The sequence below is a fragment of the Phaenicophaeus curvirostris genome, chromosome 5 (assembly GCF_032191515.1).
Source record: "Phaenicophaeus curvirostris isolate KB17595 chromosome 5, BPBGC_Pcur_1.0, whole genome shotgun sequence".
NCBI classification, from domain to species: domain Eukaryota; kingdom Metazoa; phylum Chordata; class Aves; order Cuculiformes; family Cuculidae; genus Phaenicophaeus; species Phaenicophaeus curvirostris.
In genome coordinates this window covers 13,606,316-13,630,991 of record NC_091396.1, presented here as the reverse complement: position 1 = coordinate 13,630,991, position 24,676 = coordinate 13,606,316, and the positions used below count along the sequence as shown (strand labels likewise).

The 24,676-nt window shown below is 41.1% G+C and overlaps 1 protein-coding gene across 6 annotated transcripts in view; it reads right to left on the bottom strand.

Moving 5' to 3' along the window:
* LMO1 (LIM domain only 1) overlaps positions 1-24,676 on the bottom strand; it is an 89,665-nt gene that overhangs the window by 9,894 nt on the left and 55,095 nt on the right. For all 6 annotated transcript variants that reach the window (XM_069857614.1, XM_069857618.1, XM_069857617.1 and 3 more), the window contains one exon: positions 6,792-7,005. In XM_069857614.1, coding sequence (XP_069713715.1) covers positions 6,792-7,005 — 214 coding nt within the window. The remainder of the gene's footprint in view (positions 1-6,791; positions 7,006-24,676) is intronic.

The window sequence follows — 24,676 nt, the reverse complement described above, 5'->3', positions numbered from 1 at the left end:
CTACAAGTCTGATTTGACCAAAGTACTGAATATACCAATAATTGCAGGAAAAGCCTGAATGTCACTTAAAAAGATAAAACAAATAAGCTTAAAAGCAACTTCAGACTCCAGGTTCCCCATTTCCCTCAGCTTCTGTGTAATATTTAGATAAAGCCTTAGCGATAAGTGTTTCAACATGTTAAATAAACGTGCACCTTCCATTTCAGGACACTGTTGTCAGTGCTGCAGTGGGAAGTAAAGGTAGCTGAAGGAAAGGAAATGCATTTTGATACTAATGAAGTTGGTCAAACTGTCCTCTCACGAAGGCTTCAAAGGGTTTGGCATTCACGGACAGCATAGTGGGAGGAGCTGAACCAGCACAGCACAAAAAAAGCCTTCTGGTCTGGTGACCATACTAATACAGAGATCACTGGGCATAAACTTCAAGGTTGCTCAAGGACATCTGTTTTCTGTTGAAGAATATTTCTGATTGTTCAGTTATTATTACTCCTTCAGTCTCTCCCTCTGTATTTTCAGCAGATATTTACAGTGGTGTTGTACAATCCAAGTACTTCTCCCCTGCCCCAGCCTTTCTTATGCGGCATAACTGAAGCCACCAACCTTAAAATCCATCTTGGTTGTCTCTGGCACTGTTGAACACGTGCAACAAGGTCCTCTTAGAGGAGTTTAAAAACAGCAGTCAGAGAACCAAAAGGTTGAAAGCACTGGAGGCATACTAGTATACCACAGCCATGAAGAATTACTCCCTATAAGCTTTTTTCCTCACTTGGAGGTTGTGGAGAGGAAGGAGAAGGAAAAAAAAAACGTGAACAAACCAAGCACTGCTTGTATATCATAAAAGGCAACGTGCTGTGAGAAAGTCCTGGACCAGGACCAGGTACTTCGGAGAAAAATACCAAAACTGCTTCAATATCAAAAAGCACATAAATGTTGCGAAACCCACTGTATTTAGAGCCTAATTAATCCTTCTTAAGCTGCGTAGATAGCAAGTATAGAAGCAAGGGTATCCTACCTAGCATGTAAGACCTTCCTGTTGTGATGAAAGAACAGAACTTCCATTTTGCAATGTTTTTGGGCTCTGAGCAGACACCATTTGTTCAGTCACACTGCATTTATACCTCTTCTTCCCATGCTGAATGTGTCTCTTTAAAAGCAGGCAGGGCAAGTTCTTAGTGCCTGCACATGCACCATGCTCCTCTAGTGGAAAAAAAATCCCAAAGACTCTCCTTGCTGCTTCAAAGATGTTGCAGCTTCTGCAGGATGAAGCTATATTCAGAGTATTAGTGGTGGTTTTGGTAGATTAAATTAAATTCTGCTAGTTTCGGCATGTACTTATCGGTTCCTGAAGACTTGTGCTTACACGTCCAGCATGGTTTAATTGCTCAGCTTAGTGCCTTTGTTAACAACTTGGAGAAGCCCACCAGAAGGAGGGCATTTGCCTGTGTCCTCCTGTGCCAGAGAGCACGGGGGCTTTGTTTGTGCAAGATTGCTTTTTGTATCCTGCAAGAAAATTAAACCCTGCACATTTGCTGGATACAAAACGCTTCATCTAGAGGGCTTCCAAAGCAATTCATTAACAGAAGGAACCCGCTGGGGCATTTAGAGCAGAGCAAAACCAGTTTCAAACAACTGGAAACTCCAGTATCAGGCAGCTGACTCATTTGGATTGGGAGCTGCCCAAGGTGGAGTTGAAGCCTCCGTGAGAGGCACCAGGGCCAGGGGATGGCAGTCCTGCCAGGATGTCTGAGATGGGATGCACAGGGCTCTTCCATCTGCCTGAGGCACCGACACCACACTCAAGTTGTCATATCAACACTGTGCTAAGGTTGCAGCGCTGATTAAAACACACGGGGAACGGGAAAAAAAGAATTTCCAAGAAATTCACCAAGAAGAGCATCAGGGTTTTCCAGAAAGCCCACCTCTACTACTGATTCACCGTCACTTTTTAATGCAAGTTTTGAGCTCCCTTTGAGTCTAATTAAGGCCCTAATCACTTTAAATGATGAAAAACTTTCCCAACACCAGCATATCAAACACGCAGAAGCAACAGTTCTGTTCCTGTCAAAGTGAGCCTGATATACCTTTGCTCAAGTGAGGGCACCATGCTGAGTAAAAAAGGAAAATATCACGTTCTTCATCAGCACTTCATAGTGAAATTTAACTTGTCAGCTCCTCCCGGGAAATCTTAATGCAACACCCAAATCATCCCCGCGAACTGGAGCTTGGTGAATGCTTAATTATGCCTAGGAACAAACACACATTGCTGCACAGGGGCTGTGAAGAGCTATCCAAGCTGCAAACTAAGCAAGTCTGTCCCAGAAGCAGTTTCTTCAATAGCATTTGCTTATCAAAAATAATTAGAGGCAGGAATGCTGGAACTGTGATTATGAAACAAATGGTAAATCTATTTGCTCAGATGAAATGTATCGAAAGATACATCTAGACACAGCTGGAAACTGAGGTGATACCACAAGGATAACAACTTGAGATCCAATTTCATCTTTCATGATTAAAAAATGAGCAAGAAAGTGTTTTATGAAATGTGAAGGTTAACAAATGTTCCTTCACAAGCAATGATGACAGTTTATCTTTTGAAACAAATGATCAGGCTATGGTCTGCTAGCAGCTCCTGGAATACATTTGAAAGATTTCTTCTAAAAATCCCACTGAGGAGCAGCGTGTGTGGCTGGCAGCCCACCGCACTGCCAACACCTTGGACAAAGGCGGCTTGAAATCAACGCCGACGCAGTGGGGCAGAAGCTAACCATGCTCCTGTCCCAGTGCTCTGCCCCATGCCAATGGCAGAAGTCCAGAAATTCATCCCTGTCCTTGATCCCTGCAGCAGCCACAGCTGCTCCAGTACAGCAGAAACACTCTTCACTGAAATCCGTAGCACAGGGGCTTTTGGCCCAATGACACCTTCAGCTGCAGGAGGGGTAATGAAAGCAGGAGACCAGACCTGGAAATTGCTTAATTACTAAGCTGCCCAAAATATTCCAGGAGTCCTTTCTGTATATAGGTAATCACCTATACGTTGCTGTCTCCACAGCCACAAGGTAAGTGGGAGACTGATGCTAGGTGGTAATTGTTTGTTGGGTCTTTGCAGCTCCTTTGCAGCAACAAGCTTGCTGCATGCCTGTAGATTGCAATTGTGCAAGCGGAGGGAAAGTATATCTCACCAAGTAATGAAGAATGTATTCCTGAACTACATACTCGACATGCAGATAAATTAAAAAAAATCTTGCTCTATGAAGAGATTATGAAATACTGATTTTTTTTCTCCTGATCATTACACAGCTATATTCTTTTTTTATTTCAGATATTTTATATATATATATTTTACATTTATGGGTGCAAAATCAGTCTAGCTTTTAATTTTTCCCATATGAGTTGACCTACTTAAATATTCACCCTGTTCTTATTCAAAAGCATACAGAGGAAGTGGCCAACAATAAATATCTTTGACTGTCCTCCAGATAAAGTATTTACTTTTTGGTGCAAATAAAGTGTGAAAACTTATTTTCAGGAATGAATTTTGCTAAAGTTTGACTAGTAGAACAAGTACTGTAAGTTGTTGAACAAGTTAAAAAAAGATGCAGATTGAGACTTTAGAACAGTTAAAGGGAAGGAATTATATGATGACAGAAATGGGTAATTCTCCAAGAAGAAAAATTCAAATTACTAGGAGTGAACAGACAGTAAAGAAGACAGTGATAGTAACTGTGGTTCCTTCACATAAAGAAATACTATGTGTAGAAGGCAACAGAAGATGTATTAAAGTAGAAATAAAATTGCTTTAAACTTCCATGAAATACGAGATTGCATAGCAATGCCCTTATCCCTTCCTAGGACCCTGGAATGGTTCCTTAGCATCAGGACAACAGAATCCAGGAGTGCAGCACAACCCCTTCAGAAACAATATAAGCTTATTGGCAAGAACACAAAACATCAGAGCTGTAAAGCTGTCTAAATTTCCTAGGATATAACATTCCCAATAAGAAACAAGTAAGAAATATTTCTAGTCCTTTACAGCAGGTTTGACCACTAAATTCAGACAGGAAAAAAAGATTTAAAGTAGGAGGTAGTAACACACTGTCCACCCCAAAATTAGCTAGTAGCATCATCTGAGGAGGCTAAGACTAGCCAGAGACCTAGAGGAGACAGTTGAAATGCTTGGTACCCTATTGCAATACGGGCAGGTGCCCACTATTTTTACTCACAATACCCACAGAGAATGTTTGGTCCTGTTTTACTGGGCCACATAAGCCTTCTCTCTACAATATAACCATGCTGCACAAATAGCAATAGAATCTCCCTTTGGTGGACCAGGGATTATTCTAACGCAACAAATGGAGGTAGAGGGTCAACGAGATCCCTTTCAGGCACAGAACAAGCTTGTTTCAAAGACCACACTTAACTGCTGCTGTGATAGAAGATACGTGGACTTTCATATCATAAATTGTCCTATCTTCTCAAATACAAGATGTGGGCTCTTTTCTGGGTTCTGCAACTCCTGGCTTCTCTCCTGTGTAACACAGACTTTTAGTGTGCCTCAAAGTCAAAACATCTAGGGGTCAGTGAGAAGATCACAGGTTAAGCATTCTCAGGATAAACCAAGGAAAGAAAGAAATGCTCTACAACTGCAGTGATAAAAAGGCTCTTTAAGTTTAACAGCATCGATACTGCTCTCCTTTGCTACTTTAACATGTCTGATTTGATGCCACTCATTTTTTTTTGTTATGAAACTAAAACAATCCAAAATCAATACGGTGCTTATTAAATGGACAAAACATGGGGTAGCTCACAGGTCTCAAAAATCAAATGTAAATGGGAATGACTGCCCAGCCAAGTATTTCTAGCAGGGATCTACAACATGTAGAGTAACACAGAATATACATCTTTCAGGTCAGATTAAAATAAAAACAACATACACAAAACTTTATCAAGGGTACAAACGTCAAAGTCTAGAGTGTGGTAAATAATGAGGAGGAAAATGGCTGATTTAGAAACCTGTATCACCAAGCCAGGTGCAAACAAGATATAGGTTTTAATACAACAAAGGATAAAGAGACACTCCAAAAACTAATGCAGCCTATGCTTTCTGGAAGGAAGACTACTCCTGGAAGAAGCTCACCTGAAAGATTTTGGGGTTTTTTGTGATTAGCACCTAGCACTATGCAGTTGTGATATTGTGATGAAAAGAAATTATGCAATCCTTGACAAGGTAAGATCAGGACCTATTATATCCTTCATTGACACTTCATACCTATGTCCACTACACAGACAGTACAGCTCAACTGAAGCACGGTCAGTGAGGAATTAAAATGCTAATTTGGAGTTAGAAATTTGTGTGTTAAAGAACCTTTAGGAGCTCAGTTTCTCCAGCTTGCAGAGACATGGTTAAGGATACTTCCAGAGCAAGTGTCTTGTGTCATTAGTAAATACTCAAGACTTAAGCTGCAAAAATTATTTCATGATAGCGAGGAGTTAACTCTTTCCTCATCACATCCTTTGGACCTTTCCAAATGCTGCTTATCCTGTCTTCTCCCTTCCATGTGTTCCACCCATCCCCAAGATCCTCCTCACTTATGTTTTATGGATGCATCCCACGTAACCTGCTGTCGGCCTGCGACTGCTGCCTGTGTGGTAGAATTTCAGCTGAGACATTTCAGGTGTGGCCCGGAGTTTCAACTCAAACACTATCAAAAATCCTCATGTGGGCAGGATGCTCTCGTACACCACCTGGCGTAAAGGTAAGGTGGCAACTCCCATATGTCAGCTAATAGACTTATTTATTCTATTCGGCTTAGTGCTTACCCTCTCATTTTTAGAAAGTTGTTTGTTCAAGTTTACTAAGAAAATATTTATTCAAGACTTTTAGGAATATGTTTAACATTGAAATACATGAAGCTAGACTAAACTAGTCAGACTCTGGACACCACAGGTTAAGATGGCATTTCATCTCCCTATCTTAAAACAGCATGTTGTTTACATTTTGCTTCAGTTGTGTTTGCTGGTTGCAGTTGCATAACAAATGCTAAGAGTGCTTTCCTAAAAAAAAAAACAAACCACATGGTAGCAAACCAAAAGGAGTGTTTTGCAGCGTGACTTTCATAATAACCTTTGCATTAGTCCTGCTGCTGTCTTATTAAAATTAATTTGTGTTTATATAATGTGTTTTGTATTAAAGCCCCATACACACCAGGTAAAAAATCCTACCTGTTGTTATGTATTGCAAACACACACTGACAGGGCAGTTCTAACTCAGAGTTAGTGATGGTCTCTGCAGACTTCCTTGCGAAGAAAATTTTTTTGAAGCTAATCTGTAATTTTGAGTGTTTTGCTTTGTTTACTTAGGGAAGAAACAAGAGCCCCTCAGGAGGAACCTTACTGAGTATAAGCTCTAGAAGACTACTTAAAAGCTATTGCAGCAAAAGTAAAGGTAGAAGTTTGGTCAGACCTCAGTCAATATGCAGGAGCGTAACACGAAAGATATGCAAGAAGAATCAATACTCTTTTCAAACCAAGCACTGTTTTCTATTGTTGGTTCATAATAATAGAATTAAATCATGCCCTGCTCCTTTTATTTTGACCTGGAAATAGGATGCCTGCCTGAATATGTTATGTGCAAATAAAAAGCCATGCTTAGACAGAGGAAGAAACTCCAACCTCTTCTGGGCAGGGCTGACCATGCACAGGTATGTGATTCGTCGTACAGATTTAGAAAGAAAAACAGCTAGCAGCACACTGAATGGCTTTGGGAAGAGCCCACAGTACGTTCCTCTATTTACCTCAGATAATCTCTGCGGCAAAGAATGAGATTTGCTTTTGTGTAAAGAGTTGATCCAACCTCTCCAAGACGACAGTCACAGCAGGCACACTTTAGGCAGTCTTCATGCCAGTACTTATCCAGAGCCTTCAGCAGGTACCGGTCCTTGATCTTCCGGTTGCAGCCAGCACAGCCCTTCTGCTTCCCCTTGGGTTGTACAGATAACATTGGAACACCTACAATGCAAACAGAGCATTTCATTTAGAAGACAAACAGCTTGAATAGATCTCCTCCACTTGGGGTACCACTGTGAGCTATAGGTAGATCTGTGAGCAAATACTGCTGCTGGTTGCATCACAAGTAGTTCATATTGCAAGAAGCTGATGGTCAAAGGAACTTAAACTTCATTTGCTGTTACAGGGTAAGTGGCAGTGTGACACTTGCAGGAACATAGCCATGTTTTCCTAAGCACAGGGCTGACATAAAGCTCCAGGCTTATTTTTTTTTTTAAGTAACATCTTGCAGCAGAATAAACTGGCTGTGGTGTCAACGTTTGCTCTTTCCCTCATTACCAGTACCCTTGTGTTGTTAATTACCTGCCACAGGCAATTACGAAGATCAGAAGGGCCACCACTGTACGTACTCCCAGTTCAACATGTTGGCTGGATCAAGCTTGATGGGAAAAAGCAAGGAGTAGGTCTAAAAAGATGTCAGATGCCACTGTTTTTCCTCTTTCATGGACCCCGGGGTCACAGAGGCTTCGGTGAAAGCTAGAGCAGCCTAGAGGCTGCTCTAAAATAACTGTCATTCAAAAGCCCTTGAGGACTGCTGAGAACAACCCAACCAGTGCCCCACCACCACTAGTGAAGCCACAGTCCTTAAGCAAATCAAGAGCTTTCCTTCTCCTCTTGTACCACTGCAGAAGGTAATAAAAAAACCAGGAATTTTTTCCTCCCTGGAAATCCCTGCTGGGACTGCAAAGCAAACATGAGCTAGCTGAGTATGAGGTGGTGACAGGACACTCAAGTCACTAAGCTTGTGGAGACTTGCTGTGGCTGCCTTCCTTATGCTGCTATCTCCAGCTTTTTCCTCTCTGCCAAGTGACAGTGCCTCCCATGGCCAGCACCAACATGAGCGTGAGACCTCTCACTCTTCTCAGCTGAAGAGGGAGGCAGGGGAGGATTTTATGGAATCAAAAGGCAAGATGAAAAAATAAACAAGGATTTTACTGTGAAGGAGGAAGGGGACAGGATGAAAGCAGAAATAAACTCACTGAAATGCCAGAATCCCATGGTCTCTGATTTTACTTGGTTACGGATTTTTATTTTTACTAATGTCAGTCACTCAAAATGACAATGCTGAGCCTATAACGAGCCTACTGTGGGCTTAACCAATGCAGAGATGAGGGGACAATGGCTACGGAGCAGGTGTCACTGGTTACATACTCTTAAAAAAGGGTAAGCCATCATTTCTGTAGGAAGTACTGGATGTCCCAGGAAGTAGCAGCTTGATAACAGAATTATTAACAGTCCCTTAACCAGAGAGGACCAAGTTGGTGCCACTGTAATAAGTGACATTTGCTGCTTTCCTTAAAAGCCAGGGTGACCTGACAGTGGCTAATGCTCAGCACATGTAAAACCCACCACTCCTACAGTAATAATTGCTTTGTCAGAGCTGCAAGCAGACGACAATAGCACTTAAGACACCTCTACACAAACAGTGAGATATTGATCCATTTGTTATCAAAGTGGTCTCAGCAGCACAGAGACAGGTCAAGTAACATTCAAAAACTCTTAAGACTTAAAAAGCCCTCCTGCTCTTTGCTGTGATGCACTCGAAACCTGCTTGCAAAGTTATCACAAGTAAACTTTTGACACCAGTGACAAACATGGAATAATTAACCAAAAACTTAAATCCATGTTTGCTTGCCACATATGCAAACTGTAACGCTCCTGAGAGAATTCCTATATTCACAGTCACAGAGAAACAACCTGCACGTTCAGAAAGAGGGAATAGAAAGGGAAATATCAGAAATGGAATATATTGTGGGTGCTGGAGGTCAGACTGCAGAATTCCTGTGCTCCTGGTGAGAGGTTCTAAACAAGAATGAGGGAAGAAGCCCTGTGGCTCTGGACACAGGATTTTTTTTTTTTCAGACTACACGTTAGGAGCAAAAGAGAAGCTTCACTTATATATTAATTTCTTTTTCAGAAAATTTAAAACCTCCACCGCATGCTTTTTCCAACTCTGCACCAGGAAAACAGCACATCATGAGCAGAGGTTGCCTTACAGTGCAGCAGAGAAGGATGCATACGTGAATTTGCATTTGCAAACTGTGCAAGGTCATTACCAATGATGAAAGAAAATAAGTTTGCACCTATGAAAACTAAGACCTAGATGTACCAATCCTTTAAGATAGAAGCCCTAGGTATCAATGAATCATTATCAACCCCCCCAAATAGGTTCTCTAAATGTGAGCTGCAGATCTTTAGAGGCAGAAGAGGATTTCTTTCAAGGGAGGTCATAATACGGTTCTTTTTGCAGGGTTCATCTAGGTAAACTTGAGAATCCTGCAGATTTTAGAATGCAGATTGTAGATAACTGCAGCCCCTTAAGACCCCTCACAGAAGAACTGCTGCATGGGAGGGGTTTGAAATCATCTCCAGGATTCAGAAACATGAGATCTTCAGCCAGACAAGACTACCCAAGACCCTCAGGCACTTTTGAAACCAGTGCCCTTTAAAGGGAGTCTACTGTTAACAGCAGCATGGCAATGCACAAGAGGGGCTGTGCAGGGACAAAATGCTGGCTGAACCATTAGGAGAGGTTGATTTGTTCGGTAAGGGTGGGTTGGCAGGTTAGCAGCATCTCAGATAGCTCTGATCTAGCTGTAGTGGTGGTTCTTCCACCTGTAGCCCTGGCAGCCATCACTCACTGCCACTGTCTCAGTTCCCACTATTGCAAGCACACCACTGTCTTAGGAGAGGCTTCTGCGAATAAGGGGAATATAACACTTTGATTTTCTTCTAATAACTAGCAAAGGAACAGTTATATATAAATTTAAGCACTACCTTAAGCAAGAAAAAAAGCTATGTATTTGGTCAGCGTTCAGCAGGGGGCTTTCTAATGAAAAAAAGGTAACATTTCAGAGATCATATGATGTTCAAAGCTGCTATTCCCACTCAGATAATAATGAGCAAGGTCAGCATCTGCTGGTCAGATTCAGTGTTTTGAAATTACATTTTGGCCTGCAAGGCTTCCCTCTGACATCCCAACCAACTGGTCTGTACAGAGCACACACACCACTACAGAAAGTTGCAGCTGCAATTAGCTGGTGAGTTGACACAGCAGGCAAGGCGTGAAACAAAATTTCAAAAACTGCCAAACTTGATCAGCACGGGTTCCCTACATGCTTGCCATGTCATTTCCAAGCAACAAGAGAGCAGCATCTCAGAAGATTAACCCTTTTCACGGTCAGAGGCATGCAGAGAAAGGGCACAGCCAACACCAAATCCAACCTCCGTCCTCCTGCCTCCCTTCCAGCAAACCTCAAGCAGTCTAGGCTTTGCAGGCAGAAATCCCCTGCAGAACTGTTCTTTCTTTTTGGAAGTTTCCCCACTGCAAGACTGTGCTGTTGCGTCCTTTGTCTATGCAGATTCTTTTGCCAGTATTTACCAAAAAAAAAAAAAAATGCCAAGATACTTAGTTCAATTCAACCAGGGGCACATGGTGTCTAATTGGGGCTGTCAAGAACCACAGGGCTCACCTTCAACAAATTTCACGTGTGCTCTGTGGGCAAGGATTAGAAAATGAGAAGTAGTGTTGCAGAGGTAGGAAGATTAACAGCTGGACACTCACACGTTTAAATACATGATCACAAAGGGAATGCTGATTGATTACCAAATTGTAAAAAGTACCATCCAGTTGCTCTCTCCCCTCCTGTTGCTAGCCATCCATCGCTATCTTTTCTTAGAAACAGTAGATGAAGCCTTTCTATTTTTGGCTACCTACACTCCCTTCTTTGCCCTCTACAACTTAATAGACTTGCTGCTGGTAAATACAAAACAAAACCTGTTCTGAGTGCTCAGAGCTCCAATGCACATTAAAAAATTATAGACACCACCTCTGGACATACTGAAATTTATGACTGTGTCTAAAGAGGCTGTTATTGTAGCAAGCAATCTAAACTTTACCTCTATTCACAGTTGGACAAACTAGCTTTAATCAGCCCATATCTTCTCAGTCAGGGTCTTTCTGTAAAATTATTCAGCTGGCTTTGTAACACAAGTGTCCACTAAGTACACCACTAAATTTTTCTAAGCCATTTTACTGATATTTCTATTCACATGGCAATCAGCTGCAGTTCCTCTAACAGCACTGTTCATAAAGCCTCATTTCCAAGAGAGCCTGGGAACTTTTTATAAATGGTAGACCTTTTAAATAACAGTTATCTGCAATGGTCCTAGGGCGTGCGGCTCCACAGTGTGCTGGTCTGCAAGAGAGCTACCGGTTCCCTCTGAAAGCATCGAAGTTCACCACCTAATTTCTTTAATGCAACTCTAAAGGTTAATTGGTCTGAAAGAGTAATGCAGGACTGCTGGCTAATGATAAATGCCTCAAGGCTTTGCAGCTTGCCTGTATTTTACACAGTCAAGTCCAGAACATAAAACACAGGCTACATCACCAGGAGTTTTCAGACCACCCTCCGACCTCCTGCAGCCCATCTTGGTCTCCCCCTCTCCTAACCGAGCCCTCTGCTACACCCACATGCGCTGAGGGAAAGCAGTAGGAGCTCAGGACTGTTCTCCTCCACCTGCATTTCATGCCTTGTTAGAGGGGGCTCTGAGAAGTGCCACCACTGCACTCCTCATTACCACCACAGAGAACTAAAAACAACCCTAATGAGGAGAGCTTACAGTACTGGGTGGGAGGAGGGATGTCCTCCCACACTCCCCAAGGAATCTGGCCAAAATCTTCAATTTGCTATTTATGACAGCTAATTAGTTATTCTATTGAAAATCTTTGCTTTAAATAAAAGAACTAATCATACACAAAAGTCAGTCCCCCACCTCCTGCGAAGCACACATAATTGGCTTATTTCCCCAACACTGTGTGTATGTTTTACACAATGCTTTCAGGCAGATGGCTTTAACTCTTTCCCTCTGCAAGTTTTCTTCGTTTTTTTTGTTTTCTTTTCTTTCCTTTTTTTTTTTTTTTGTGGCTTTTGGGGGATCTGGTTTATTTATTTATTTAAAAAGCAAACAAGAAAACCATTTCCTCAGATTAGCTACTTTTACCATAAAAGCTTTCTCAACAACAAAGCAGTTAACTACACACACAAAATATATCTAATCTCTGAAAGGCTTGAGACAACCACTCCAGAACATTGCTTCCTATGCAGTTGTACAGCACCTTGTACAACACAGTACTGGAATTATGGTTTTATTCTCCACCACAAATTTGTGCTTGAGCAATGCCTTTCAGATACAGTTACCTCATTGCTGAGCAACCCTTCTGCCAAAAGACCTCAATTATTGAAGGTTTATGTTACAATTCTTTCTTTTCACTCTTTTTGTTGTTTTTTTTTTTTGAGGGGGGGTTGTTTTTGGTTTTGGGGTTTTTTTTTTCTTATTTATATAAGTGGGTGGGTTTGTTGTAATTTATGTAAGTGAGAGAGTTTTTTTGTAATTTACGTAAGTGGTTATTATAGGGATACTGCATTCCAGTGCTAAAAGCAATTCTGGTTTAAAGATCAGAGTTCTGGCAGTTGGGCAGTTGCGCTTAGGTTTCAGAGTTCCACTTGAGGGAAAAAAATGTTTGTTTCTAGCATCGACACTCTTTAAATGAGCTGACCTCCTTTTGCCTGCTAACAGAAACTCCAGCACTTGGCTGAAAAAGATGAAAAAGTAACTGAAGAGTAGGAGTAATCTTATTAACTCCTGTCTCATCACAATAAATAAGCTGCAGTCTTATGTCTTTTATCAGAGGATCTGATATCATTTAAAAGCATTAGAGCCCTGCATCACCCACTTAAGTAAATGCAGACAGTCACTGCCAAAAAGATGCAGTGAATTTCATTCCCTTAAAAAGAAACTCACTTTGTGTTCCCAGTATTGTATTACTCACCTTCTATGAATACTACACCCTACGAAACAAGTTACACCATGCACTTCCATTGAACTGAGAGTACGTTGTCTTGGGCATCTTCACCAAGAATTTTATTGAAAAATTATGGCCAGCAAGGTGAAACTCATCATGTCATCTGTATATCCAATTAAAACATTATATTTGGAACACCGAGTACTTGAAATACAATGCTTATGAACAAGCTTTAGATCATTCATCAAAATTATTCAATGAGTAACCACAATCTTTTTTTTTCATTTCCAGTTTCATGCTGCAATATATAGGAGGTGAATTTTACAGTGGTGTTAGCAATTCATTTGTGGCATTCTTTCCTCTGAATCATTACTGAACAAATTACCCAAGCATGACAAAAAGGTAGTAGAGAGGGCAGTTAACATGAGAAACATTTTCATCATTATTTCTATTTTAACTATACTACGGTCCTCCTTCCAATAGCACAGCAAACTTTTTGGCCCTGCAGTTTAAAACAAGCTTTAGACAAACATATTTTTAGTCTAGCATCCCCTGGTAATTTCAGCTGCCTCAAAGTGACCCAAAGCTTTATAAGTGGCTTAACTGCTCCCCTCCAATTTCCTATGCAGAGATCCTGTTTTCAAGTTTTCATTTGCTCAGGCAAACTTAATATATCCAAAGTAATCATTCACATCATCTGCATCTGTACTAAGGTAGGTCCTGGTTCGGGACACAAGATTTAGGGTTAGAATCTAGATTTTCATTTTCCCAAAATGTTTTAAGACTCCGAGTACCCGCCTTAAGATCTATTATAGAGTCACACTTACCAGAGGACAACCTGTAGCTATAAAGGAACACAAGGCAGCAGGACTGAATGCAAACCATAATAACTGTTGCTACAGAACAGTTCCTATAAATCATGACAGTAAGCAACATTTCCCTGTGCTCATAAAATATGCTTGTTCAAGCTTTAATTTTTCATAAATGGCATATGTCCAAAGCTTACTCTTAGCAAATGTAGTGTTTCAGTAAAATCCATTTTTACCATTTGAAGTACTAGGAACAGCAAAAAGACATGCAGATTTCTTCCACCTTCAGCCTAGTCTGAGAACGTTCTGATCAAGTTTTCTCAATTAGCTCCAATTCAGCATCCTTTGTTCTGGCAAAGGTCCTGATTTTAGATGAGCAGTTCCCTCCTTCAATGTCAGTAGCAGAAAAAAGTCTGGCAATGAAGAGACTACCCCCAAACCAGCTTACCAGCTGCATAAGAACATCAGAAACAAGAAAATTACTATGAGGGAAGACTAGCCTGGAATTCTTCCCATATTCCTCAATATTCCACTGATCTGCAGGTGACTACTGAAAAGACAATAAGGTCTAAAGGTTTCTTTTGGGGGGGATTGGGTGTCAAAGGCAAATCAATGGAAAAAAAGAGTCTCCGAGTCGATCACAAAAGTAGGAATTCATCCCTTGCTTTTTGGCTCTTTCAGGAACAAGCTACGTACCAATATTAAACACAGGGAGTTTTTTGTTCATCCCCTTCCAGAAAGGAAAGAAAATTTGACAGAAAATCCCTATATCAAGTTAAAAATCCTATGGTGTTGGAGAAGTGAAAACTCAAGTCAAATATTTCCAGGCACACATGTAATACTATACAATTCTCATCTTCCTGTTAAAATGCACCCTTCAACATATTACTACTGAGGTTTCAAGACATGCAAAGACGTGTGATGCAGCAGAGCTCAAGTTTAGCATTGAGACATTAACATCACCCTGACAGAGTTGGTATGCTATATACGTGAATATTTTAAAGAGAATAGAACTATATCATTGCATGATCATCATCACCATCTTTTCTCTTCTGCCTCTTTGCAGACATATACAATGTCGACCTAAGCTTTCGGCAACCTTAATAGAATTTCAGTGCCCACTGCCAAATGGCCATTTGATGTTCTGCTCTGTGTACACTGATGAAGCAATCTGTCACAGGCCTTAATGCAGGCATTGATGACTCTCCAATCTAAAGCTTTCACAGGCTTATAGAAATTTCTGAAGACTTTTGGAGCCTACAATAATTTGTGCAATACCACAAAAGAATTTGGAATCCTGGTACTCTGTGTTTAATGAAATATAAATATACTCTTTTAAATGTTTCTAGAAGAAATCCTAGTCAGGCCAAAAAAGCATATTATACACCATCAATCACCACAAAGTTGTGCTGGCAACTCTGAAATAGCAAATGCTATAGTGATTGCAAGTTATTGGAGTATGAAAATAACAACCCCTCTTGTCCCTGTCCAAACTTACTGCAACACCAAATATTTGATGCCTGTAGCCTGCACAAGATTAGTACAATAAATACACAAGAACTAACATTTATTGCCTATTTTCTTCATTTCCAAGAGATTCACCTATAAAGAATGCAGAGAGAATCCCTCTAACTTAATGCAATCCGTGTAAGAGATACCATTGCTGCTGACTTTCTAGAAGTTGGGAAACACACCTCCCTACTAATTCAGAAAGATGCAGATATCCCCCAAAACCTATCCTCTTCTCCTGTTCCTAGCAAAACCAGATCAACCCATCTGCTATTAAAAGTTGAAAGGAGAAGGGCAAGGAGAGCTATTTCCTTCTCTTCTTGTTGAAAGGAAAAAACAAAACACACAGTCCTTTTGCAAGACTATTTGCATGCTGAGCTGTCAGACCATGCACTTTCCATTAAAGAGATAGCATGCCTTTTCGTAAGTCCATTTGGGATCCATTTTAGCGTTATCTAAAAATCAAATCTACATGGTAATCCTTTTAATGTACTCTTGACTTTTAAAAACAGCTTTATGTTCCTTCAGGAAATGTTTTAAGCCATTACTCCGTAATTACTACTCACCCATGGAAACACGGATCTTTTACAATATATAATCAGTCTCCTGACTTCAAAAATAAAACAGACTAGAATTTTGTCTCATGAAAGTAGCAAAGAAAAACCAACATTAAGAGAACATCTCATCTTCCCACACTCCCTGCTGGCCCCTTACTTCTCCCCCTCCCCTCCTATTTCAAAGCAGTATGTTTTTCCTGTCACAGAAGAGAGGGACTGAGGTGGTCACAGTTCTAAATTCCTGTATTAAGTGTATGGGTGTGAAGACTCTTAATATCAGTTTTGCATCTGTAACCACTGCGCGAGTAACCAATATATAATTACAGATTGAGGAAGTAGAATTTTTATCCTATTGGATATAAACAATACCCTAATCTTTTGCAAGTCCTGAAGTTTTGAATGACACTATACAACCTTCCAAAAGGCTGGCAACATAGCAGTACCATGGAATTTGTGGAGTTGTTTTGGTAAGCTTAAGCTGTACATGAACGAGTCTCAGAAGAGGCGCCAAAACCAGATTGCATTTCGTGCAGCTTCACTGAATTTATCTGGACCACAGCTGCATTCAAAACAGGAATGCCTAGCCAAACTTCAGGGGCCTGAGATTACCTTGGAAGTCCTACTACCAGCTCCTGAAAGTTTTGCCTTGCTCCCTTCCAAGCTCCTTTGTCCACCTGAAGGTGGCTGGAAGGCAGAGTCGAGTCTGAGTGGGATGCTAAGCTAGCACTGGCTTGTCCTTTCTAGCAGGTGCCACACAGAGGACAGTGCATTTTGCTCAGTTACAGCTTCCATCTGAGGACACCTAAACAAAAGCCCATGACCTCAGTAATGCAGATTCTCAGACTACAGGAGGTCCCTGGATATCCTAGCCTTGAATGCAGTTTAACAAAGACCCTAAACTTTTATGCAAAGCATACCCCATCAAAAATTGGAAGGATCTCTCCCATCCCACCTTTGCTCTGGCAAGGACAGTTTAATATCTCAGGACTAGAAAAAGGTCTAAGTGAAGTTTGTGTGAAAGAACTTGTAAATAATATCAACTAAATTTGTTCTCTTAATGCCACAAAGATAGAGAAGACAGAGAAAGCAGAGGCTAAATACTTTCATTGCTCCTGTTCTTCTGTTTACTGAGGTCTAGCTTAAGCCTTACTAAGTCATTGTTCGCTTCCACAGACAGATTTTACTCCAATTTGCTACGACAATTAGGACAGTGAAGGTCCTACTCTTGGCCATTCCCCCTTTCATTCACAGGGAAAGGCATGAAGACCCCAGTGTAACACTGTTCATTAAACATTTGTTATAGCTGCAGTCGGCTAGTAACTATATGCCTCAAACTAACTTTTATTATTCAGAACTGATTAAGTAAGGTCTCACAAGCCACAGCTGGACATTAATGCTACCCTTGTTTACAATAAATTATGCTGATAAGAATTAAAAGTGGTTTCTTGGCATTAGCTCTTCTGTACTCATTCTATGATAAGTTCCTCTGAGGTGATGTATAGAGACAGGATTTGAGCACTATTTCCCTGGACAACAGGAGAGGCCCAAGTAAAATTGCAGGACTGTTGGTTTTTTTCTTTTTTGCGAAATGTCCAGATGGGATCTGAAAACCCTGCTGCAATTCACCATCTATTTCAGAATAAAGTGAGCACTAAAGGTTTGGAGCAAGTTAGCGTGGCATTTAGTTTGCATTAAAGCATCTTAGAAGTCATATGAAATAACACCATAACAGAGCACGCTGTAATCTATTAAGCATTCAGGAGCATCACTGTGTTCAGAATATGGATGAGAAGTTGGAATTGCACAAGACATTCCTCTTCTTATGGTTGACCACTGAGTTGAATTCAAGCTGATCCTAAGGGAGCTGTTTTCATTAACCTACAGTAGCTCTCTAATCCTATTCGTTGAATTTCAGTCCACCACCACAAGAATTTATGACCTGCTGCCTGCACTTTTGATGGTACTCACACTTCACTCTTTTCCTCAATGCATCCTGCTCCTCTGGATGATTACCACTGCTTTGTACAGGAACTGATCCCCTTAAAGTGGAAGTCTGTTCTTCAATTCAGTTATTATGTTCTATTTAATTCTCACCAACATAAGTGAAGATGCCAATTGTTACACTTGGTAGAGAAACATGAAAAAAACCAATACCATATGACCTAGCCAAGGGTGCAGAACTGAAAGACTCCTGAAATATACCTCCTTAAGTTTGGCCCAGCTATATATCTACTAATGCTTTGCCTGAAACCTCAAACTAAAAAGCAATTCTAAACCACTAACCTTCAGCTCCAAAAATGCTACAATTCTGGGCCAAAAGATTTACTGAGAAGCTTTTTCTCCGCTCCATTTCCATAGGAATCTCTACTGCTTGATTTGCTTAGTTTTCGTCCACCTCATCATGATATTCATGACTGTTGAAAAGAACTCCTTCACTGAACTAATGAAATAAGGAGTCTTAAGTGCCCTGCAGTCCTTTTTAGAAAAGTCTGTATCTCCAGATGAGTCTCAATTTCACAGCATCAGGGAACTGTGTGCCAACGCGCTGAACCGGAACGCCAGGGCTAGCAGGAGTTGCAGACAACAATGCTAACATCAGGGTTATTTTAGATTAGAGCACTTTCAAATCAATTTTGGATTCAAACTTTTAAATGCACTCTCCAGAAGGAATCTGCAATGACTGAGTATTTTCAAGGCTAATTTTCTAAGCCTGAATGAAACTCATTCTTACTTAAGAAAAAGACGCAACTAACCTTTGCCACAAAGGCTGGCTCATGGCTAGAAACATCCATAAAACTGCAAACAAAAGCCACTACAGATGCTGTTGGGAAGAGATTTTCACTGAGACCAGGAGTTATCATGATACAAGGCACTTCTCCTGTAGCTGAGGTACCTTAACTTCTGCAAGCAGTCCCGCTCTAGCAGGGGCAAGGGAGTGATCTGGGCTACCTGGGGCAGCAGGGCTGCGCTCCAGGAACACACATAATTCTACAGTGGGATAAAGGAGGAACTGAACATCCACAGCATGATGGCAGGATTTTGCTGGACTAAAATTCCTGTAGAATTAACACAGATCCTCAGCACTCTACAGAAAGAAAGTGGTTGTGATGAGAGAAGGGAATGTGTAAGACAGATGGGAGAGTTAAGGTTAAAGTTCAGACCAGAAGCAATTAAGACGGGCAAGAGTGCTCTGCAACTTGACATAGGTTTGCTTTGTATTCAGAACTTTTCACTAGCATTAAGCATCTTAACTTGTGTATAGAGAGATTATAATTAAAACCTGACAAGCTTAAATTAGCCATTTATAAAAGGTTCTCCAGAAAGCTTTTAAAGTAGACTAAACATATCTATTAGAATGGAAGAAAGGGGGAAAAAAAAGAACTGAAGCCATTTTCAGTTACAATAGACTTCCCTACCTAGATATTTCAAGAGATTAGACAAATTTAAAATCAAAGTTCTGCAACTGTCCAAAGCCACTTAAAAAGAGGGAGAGGGAGGAGGTGTGGCAATTAGAAAAACCTTTAAAACCCTCCTTTAAACCGCCCTCTATTTAATAGCCCACAGTCCTTTGGATGCACATAAGCACTCCAGAAACCCCATTTAAAAAAAAAAAAAAAGGAGATCCTAATTTCCCTTCAGGATTTTGAGCACTTCAGGGAGTGCTCTATTATGGTTCCCCAGGGACAGGGGAATTATGGCAATCTGCCACAAGGCTGGGCAGTTAGCAAGGGAGGCAGACCAACAGCTGGCTTTCAGCAGGCCACGCCAGTTAGAGCAGAGGGAGCATTTTTACCTCACACTGACTATTCAGATTAATTCCTAACATTTCGGTGCTATACAATTTTCCTATGAGTTCAAGAAAATGAATCTAAAGAAAATTTGCACTTTATCAAGGACAGGAACATATCTGCCAGTGACAAATGACACCAGGTAATTTATTCCCCCTTGAAAGGAAAGAAGGAAATACAAATATTTTGATATTTCACGAAAAAGTTCACTGACTATAAATATCCGGAAACCACATTTGTGAGAATAAAAGTAATTAAGGGCAGGGCCACTGCAAAGTCCACCTTATTACTCCCAGATCGTATTAGAGTCCTTCTTTCCCTGCCTGGCCTTTTCATGAAGCAAATGCGGTACTCAAGAAATACAGTTCAACATCTAGCTGGGACACGAGAAGCAAGCTTTGGTTTCCCAGCGCACATCTCCAGCTCTGCCACACCCTCTTCTTCTCTGGTGCACATGCCAAAGGAACAGCCCTAGCTTGCTCTCAGCACACCTTTCTGCAAGGAAATAGGTACAAACATCTGCTTATTAACCTAAAAAGTTCCTGAACAACCCTACATTATTCCTACCTCTGATTGTTCCCAATACCACATCAGCCTCTCTGCAACTCTCATTGGTAAAGCTCTGGAACAGATGCTTTACTATGCATGAAGTGCATTCTATGAGCATTTTCGTAGCCCATAGGGTGCCCTTGTCACAAGCTGTTGTAGCAGCCTGTTGCCACTGCTGAAGACTCAATTTACATGCTTGCAACATCCTACTTCTAGGTGAGAAAGAGAGGCAGATAGGAAGTGTAAGAAGTCAGCAGAAATGTTATATAAAATATGGTGCAGACATGAGTACAGTAGTTCTTCAAAGGAAGGAGGGAGATGGTGCCTGTCCCTGAGAAAAATAATCAAGCTCTACCAGCAATGATCACTCTAAACCCATGTCATTTATCTACAGCCTACACTCATTGCTTCCACATGCAAAATGTAATCCTTTTCCTCAATCTACCTCAACTCTACTGCACTCCATGTGGTTCCTCTTTTTCAGAAGAGTGTCTAAATTATCTATAGTGCAGGAAAAGAGAATGTTACTTTAAAGCAGGCATGATCAGCCACAACAAAACATAAGAGGAGTAATTTGTTACTTCAAGTGCTGGAAGGGGTTTTTGGTGTTTTGGTTTGTTTTTTTTTTTTTGAGCACCCACAGCATTTGAAGTGGTAATGTGCATTTAGCAATCTTAATTTACTTTGATTCATCTTTATATACCACTAGTGTACTTATTCTCAATGCACAGTGAACCAAAAATCTGATAAGGAAAAACAACATCTGCTCTGTATCCAATACCTAATGGAAGCATGTGAATGAGTATTTGCAAAACCCAGTATCCATCTGAGTCCTTAATTGGGTGAAAAAGAAGAGATATCTGCATTTCAGGTACCCCAAAGTTCAAGTAAAAAATCTATCCCATTTTTGGTTATCTGTAGCAGCAATTTCACAGCAACCGCTGGGTGTGCAATTGCCACCCTGCTTTCGGAGAATTAAAAAACTGAAGACTTCTCTAGAGACTTCTCACTTTTTATGCAGGTTCTGTCTTATTTTCACTTCATTCCCAAACCTACTGCAGCTGAAATACAGCTCCAGTCCCAAACAGTTCTGTCAGGCAACACAAGAGGAGGTGCAGATCTGTGCTGAAAGCCGATGCAGCCCAGGAAGTTGAGAGCCAGTTTCTCCTCCTGGCACTGTAACAGGCACTGTATTACCCACTGCCTGCCCCACCGTGCCTCTGCCTGCCCCTGCTCACAGCTGCATGTGGAAATGCCTGGCATGAATTCCTCTCTCTGCTGAGAGCCTCTGTTCCCCTCTGAGACAAGTTTAGCTCAGTCATCTCTGACCCCCACCCATGGTGACATCTCCCTGTTGCCTTCTCCTCTCCAGGCTAGAAAACGCAACGCTCAGCCTCTACACATATGTACCACCACTAAGATGGTGCTGGGCTGACATCAAACTAGCTAGGCTCTCTCCAGCCTGTTAACAGACAGCTGGCCAACTTCAATTGATACATCAACATTTGGAAAGTAAATACTTGTCACTTTTATATGATATTTCCAATTATATGAATTGGGTACTTCCAACCATACCCTGGGCTGCGTGAAAAGAAGCGTGGCCAGCAGGTTGAGTGAGGCAATTCTCCCCCTCCACACTGCCCTTGGGAGACCTCACCTGGAGTACTGCGTTCAGCTCTGGAGCCCTCAGCACAGGAAGGACATGAGGGTAATGGTTTTAAGGTGAAAGGGAGGAGATTTAGATTAGATATTAGGAAGAAATTTCTTAGTGTGGAGGCAGTGAGGCACTGGAACAGGTTGTCCAGGGAAGTCGTGGATGCTCCATCCCTGGAGGTGCCTAAGGCCAGGCTGGATGAGGCTTTGAGCAACCAGAACTAGTGGAAGATGTCCCTGCTGATGGTAGGGATGCTGGAACTGGATGACCTTTAAGGTCCCTTCCAACCCAGCCTATTCTATGAAAATAGTTACTTTCTGCTTTATGAGCTCCACCACAAACTATTCTTACAGCCTAAGCAACCAGAAATTTTGATTTTTTAAAAAAATAAGCTTCCAGAGAAGTGAAGCCAACAGACAGCATGCAGAGACCACTGTTTAAACAGTGAAGAAAACCAGGGGAAACCCTTCCTATGTATTAGTGGTCTAAGACATCCTGTATCTATGCAAAACAAGCATCACTTCCATTTAAGATTTGTCCATCCCTCTCTTTGAGATCAACCTTCAGCAGTAACAGTTCATCTGCTACAAAGGTCAAGGGCTCAGTCAGCCCTCCAGAGATTTGAGCTACTGGTTCCAGAGAGTCTGCCAGTATAAAACCTGACACTTCGATTAGTATTTACTCCCCAGACATATCTAGTTTCCTATTTCTTCAAGTTCTAGTGTCAAAATACACTTGGAGTACAATATGCAAACCTCCACCAGACAGTTCTTCAGTCGCAGCCTGTTTTTTTTTGGAAAAAGGTGTATTTACGTTAATGTACTAATATACACCTGAGGTTGTATTTTTGTAACAGAACATAGAAAATGGCAAAGCGACATCCCACAGTTAGCATCATGTTTTCGGTGCACAGAGAAATATTTCGGAAGTTAGCGTTTAATACAGATGCCCTGCATTACAAATGTCAGAGAATGATGAGTCTTTGATATGCAGTTCATGGATGATTTCATCATAGCTCCACTTGTTAGCTTTACTTGAACCAACACACTGCAGCATCATATATCACCCTGTTAAGGTCTGAATCAGTATGGGTACCTGCACATTACCCTCTTCTGAGGGCAGTGAAGGTTTGAATCAAGGGACCACTTCCTCCCATTTCACATGATCAAATTGGGGCAATCCTTAATACACAGACTTAATATATTAAAATTATTGCTCACTTCTACTTGTCATGAACAGGGTTTACCTCATCACTAAACTGTGAAGTGGCAATTTCCCCATGCACTTCAGCAGTTCAGAACCACTCTCGCACACCCAGGACAAGCTCCTGCCACGTCACACAAGAGCCACAGCTCCCCTGTTTTGAAATGCAACATCTTGAAAGTCTCATGAGTAGAATGGTCAACGTGGGCAATTTCTTGCCCAGCTGCAAGGAATTTTTAACAAGGAAGGAGACAAAATGAAGCTTAAACAGGAGGTATTAAACCTTACCAGACCACTATACACCAAGGTTATTAGGAAAGTTTGAAATTACAACAGAGCTTTACTTAAAAGCCTACCCACCTAGTTCTCCAAGGCTATGTATTTAAGTAGCTTGCAGATAGTTTGTATCCTTCAAGATGCTTTAACACTTCTACCCAAGCTCCAAACTGCGTGAGCAGACTACAAACAAAAAGCTGTTCTAACACAGCAGCTAGTGGCATATAACAATTTGCCCTCATTGGCTCCACTGAGGTAAGTGGGCACCAACTTTGTTCACACTAACTACATTTATTACACGGCTGCACTGGTCCCTTTCCCTCTCCCGTTGTTTGCCAAAGGATAAGACCGTTCTGAATTCTGGGCCTTTCTGTAAAGCTGTCACTGGCTGTTTTTCAGTTCCATTATTTCAGACACTTCTGCAGAGAAGGTCCACATTTGGATCCAGCACACCTTGTAAAGTGTCAAGAGAAGAGAAATAAGCCATGGCAATGCAGAGTTCAGGCCACAGGAATGGCAAGAGGATATCACATTCTGCTTTAAGTGCCAATATATTTGTGCTTTGAAGGAAAAAATGCCTTCAGGAATCACAGCAGGAGTCACCTTTATATAAAGACTTTGCATATAAAGGGACATTTATTATTCTCAATTAATGGCATTCTGATAGACACGTTTACATTTCTAAGTGTCAGATTCAGCAGAATATGAAATGACTGAAGGCCTCTTATTTCACCCTGAAAATGGCCATAAAAGGATCTAAAGATGACAAAAAAAAAAAAAAAAATCCACATTTTCTAGAAGACACAAAAGATGTCCTTTGATTCCTTACAGCTCTGAAGCCTGGTTCGTACAGCAAGGCTTTCCAAATAGAAACTTAAATGCCTGCAAACAGCAAAGTGAATTGCCACTACAGCCCCTTCACAGAATTCAGTGACATCCATATCAAGAGGCAGTAATAGATCCTGATCACATTCTCCTACGGATTATTAGGGAAACCTAATGTGGCAGAACACTGTATAGTAGGCTTCTGGAAAAATGAATATCTAGAAGTTTAAAAAAAATTCACATTTTGCCAGAAGATTGTGCATAATGTTACTGGGTTTTAAACCAACACATCTGAAATATTGTCTAAAAGTAGATGGAGAATAAACATCTTGATCTTGTGAGAGAAAATTCACTGTGTTTGGGGAAAAATCCAGAAATGGAAAGCCACCTCAGTGACATCTGTGTAACTGAACCACCAATAAACTCTTCACACATATGCATACATGCCCCTGGGGTGCTCTTGGCATAGCATGCCTATGGCCAGCACTGATACAAAAGCGTCTGTCACTTTTGAACCTCTCTAAGGCTAAAGAGAAAAAATAACATTAAGTCAACCACGAGCAGCTAAGGACTACATTAAAGAAATAGAAAAAATAAAAGTGCAGATACTTAATGCCCCAAACTATCCCAGTGCCTAA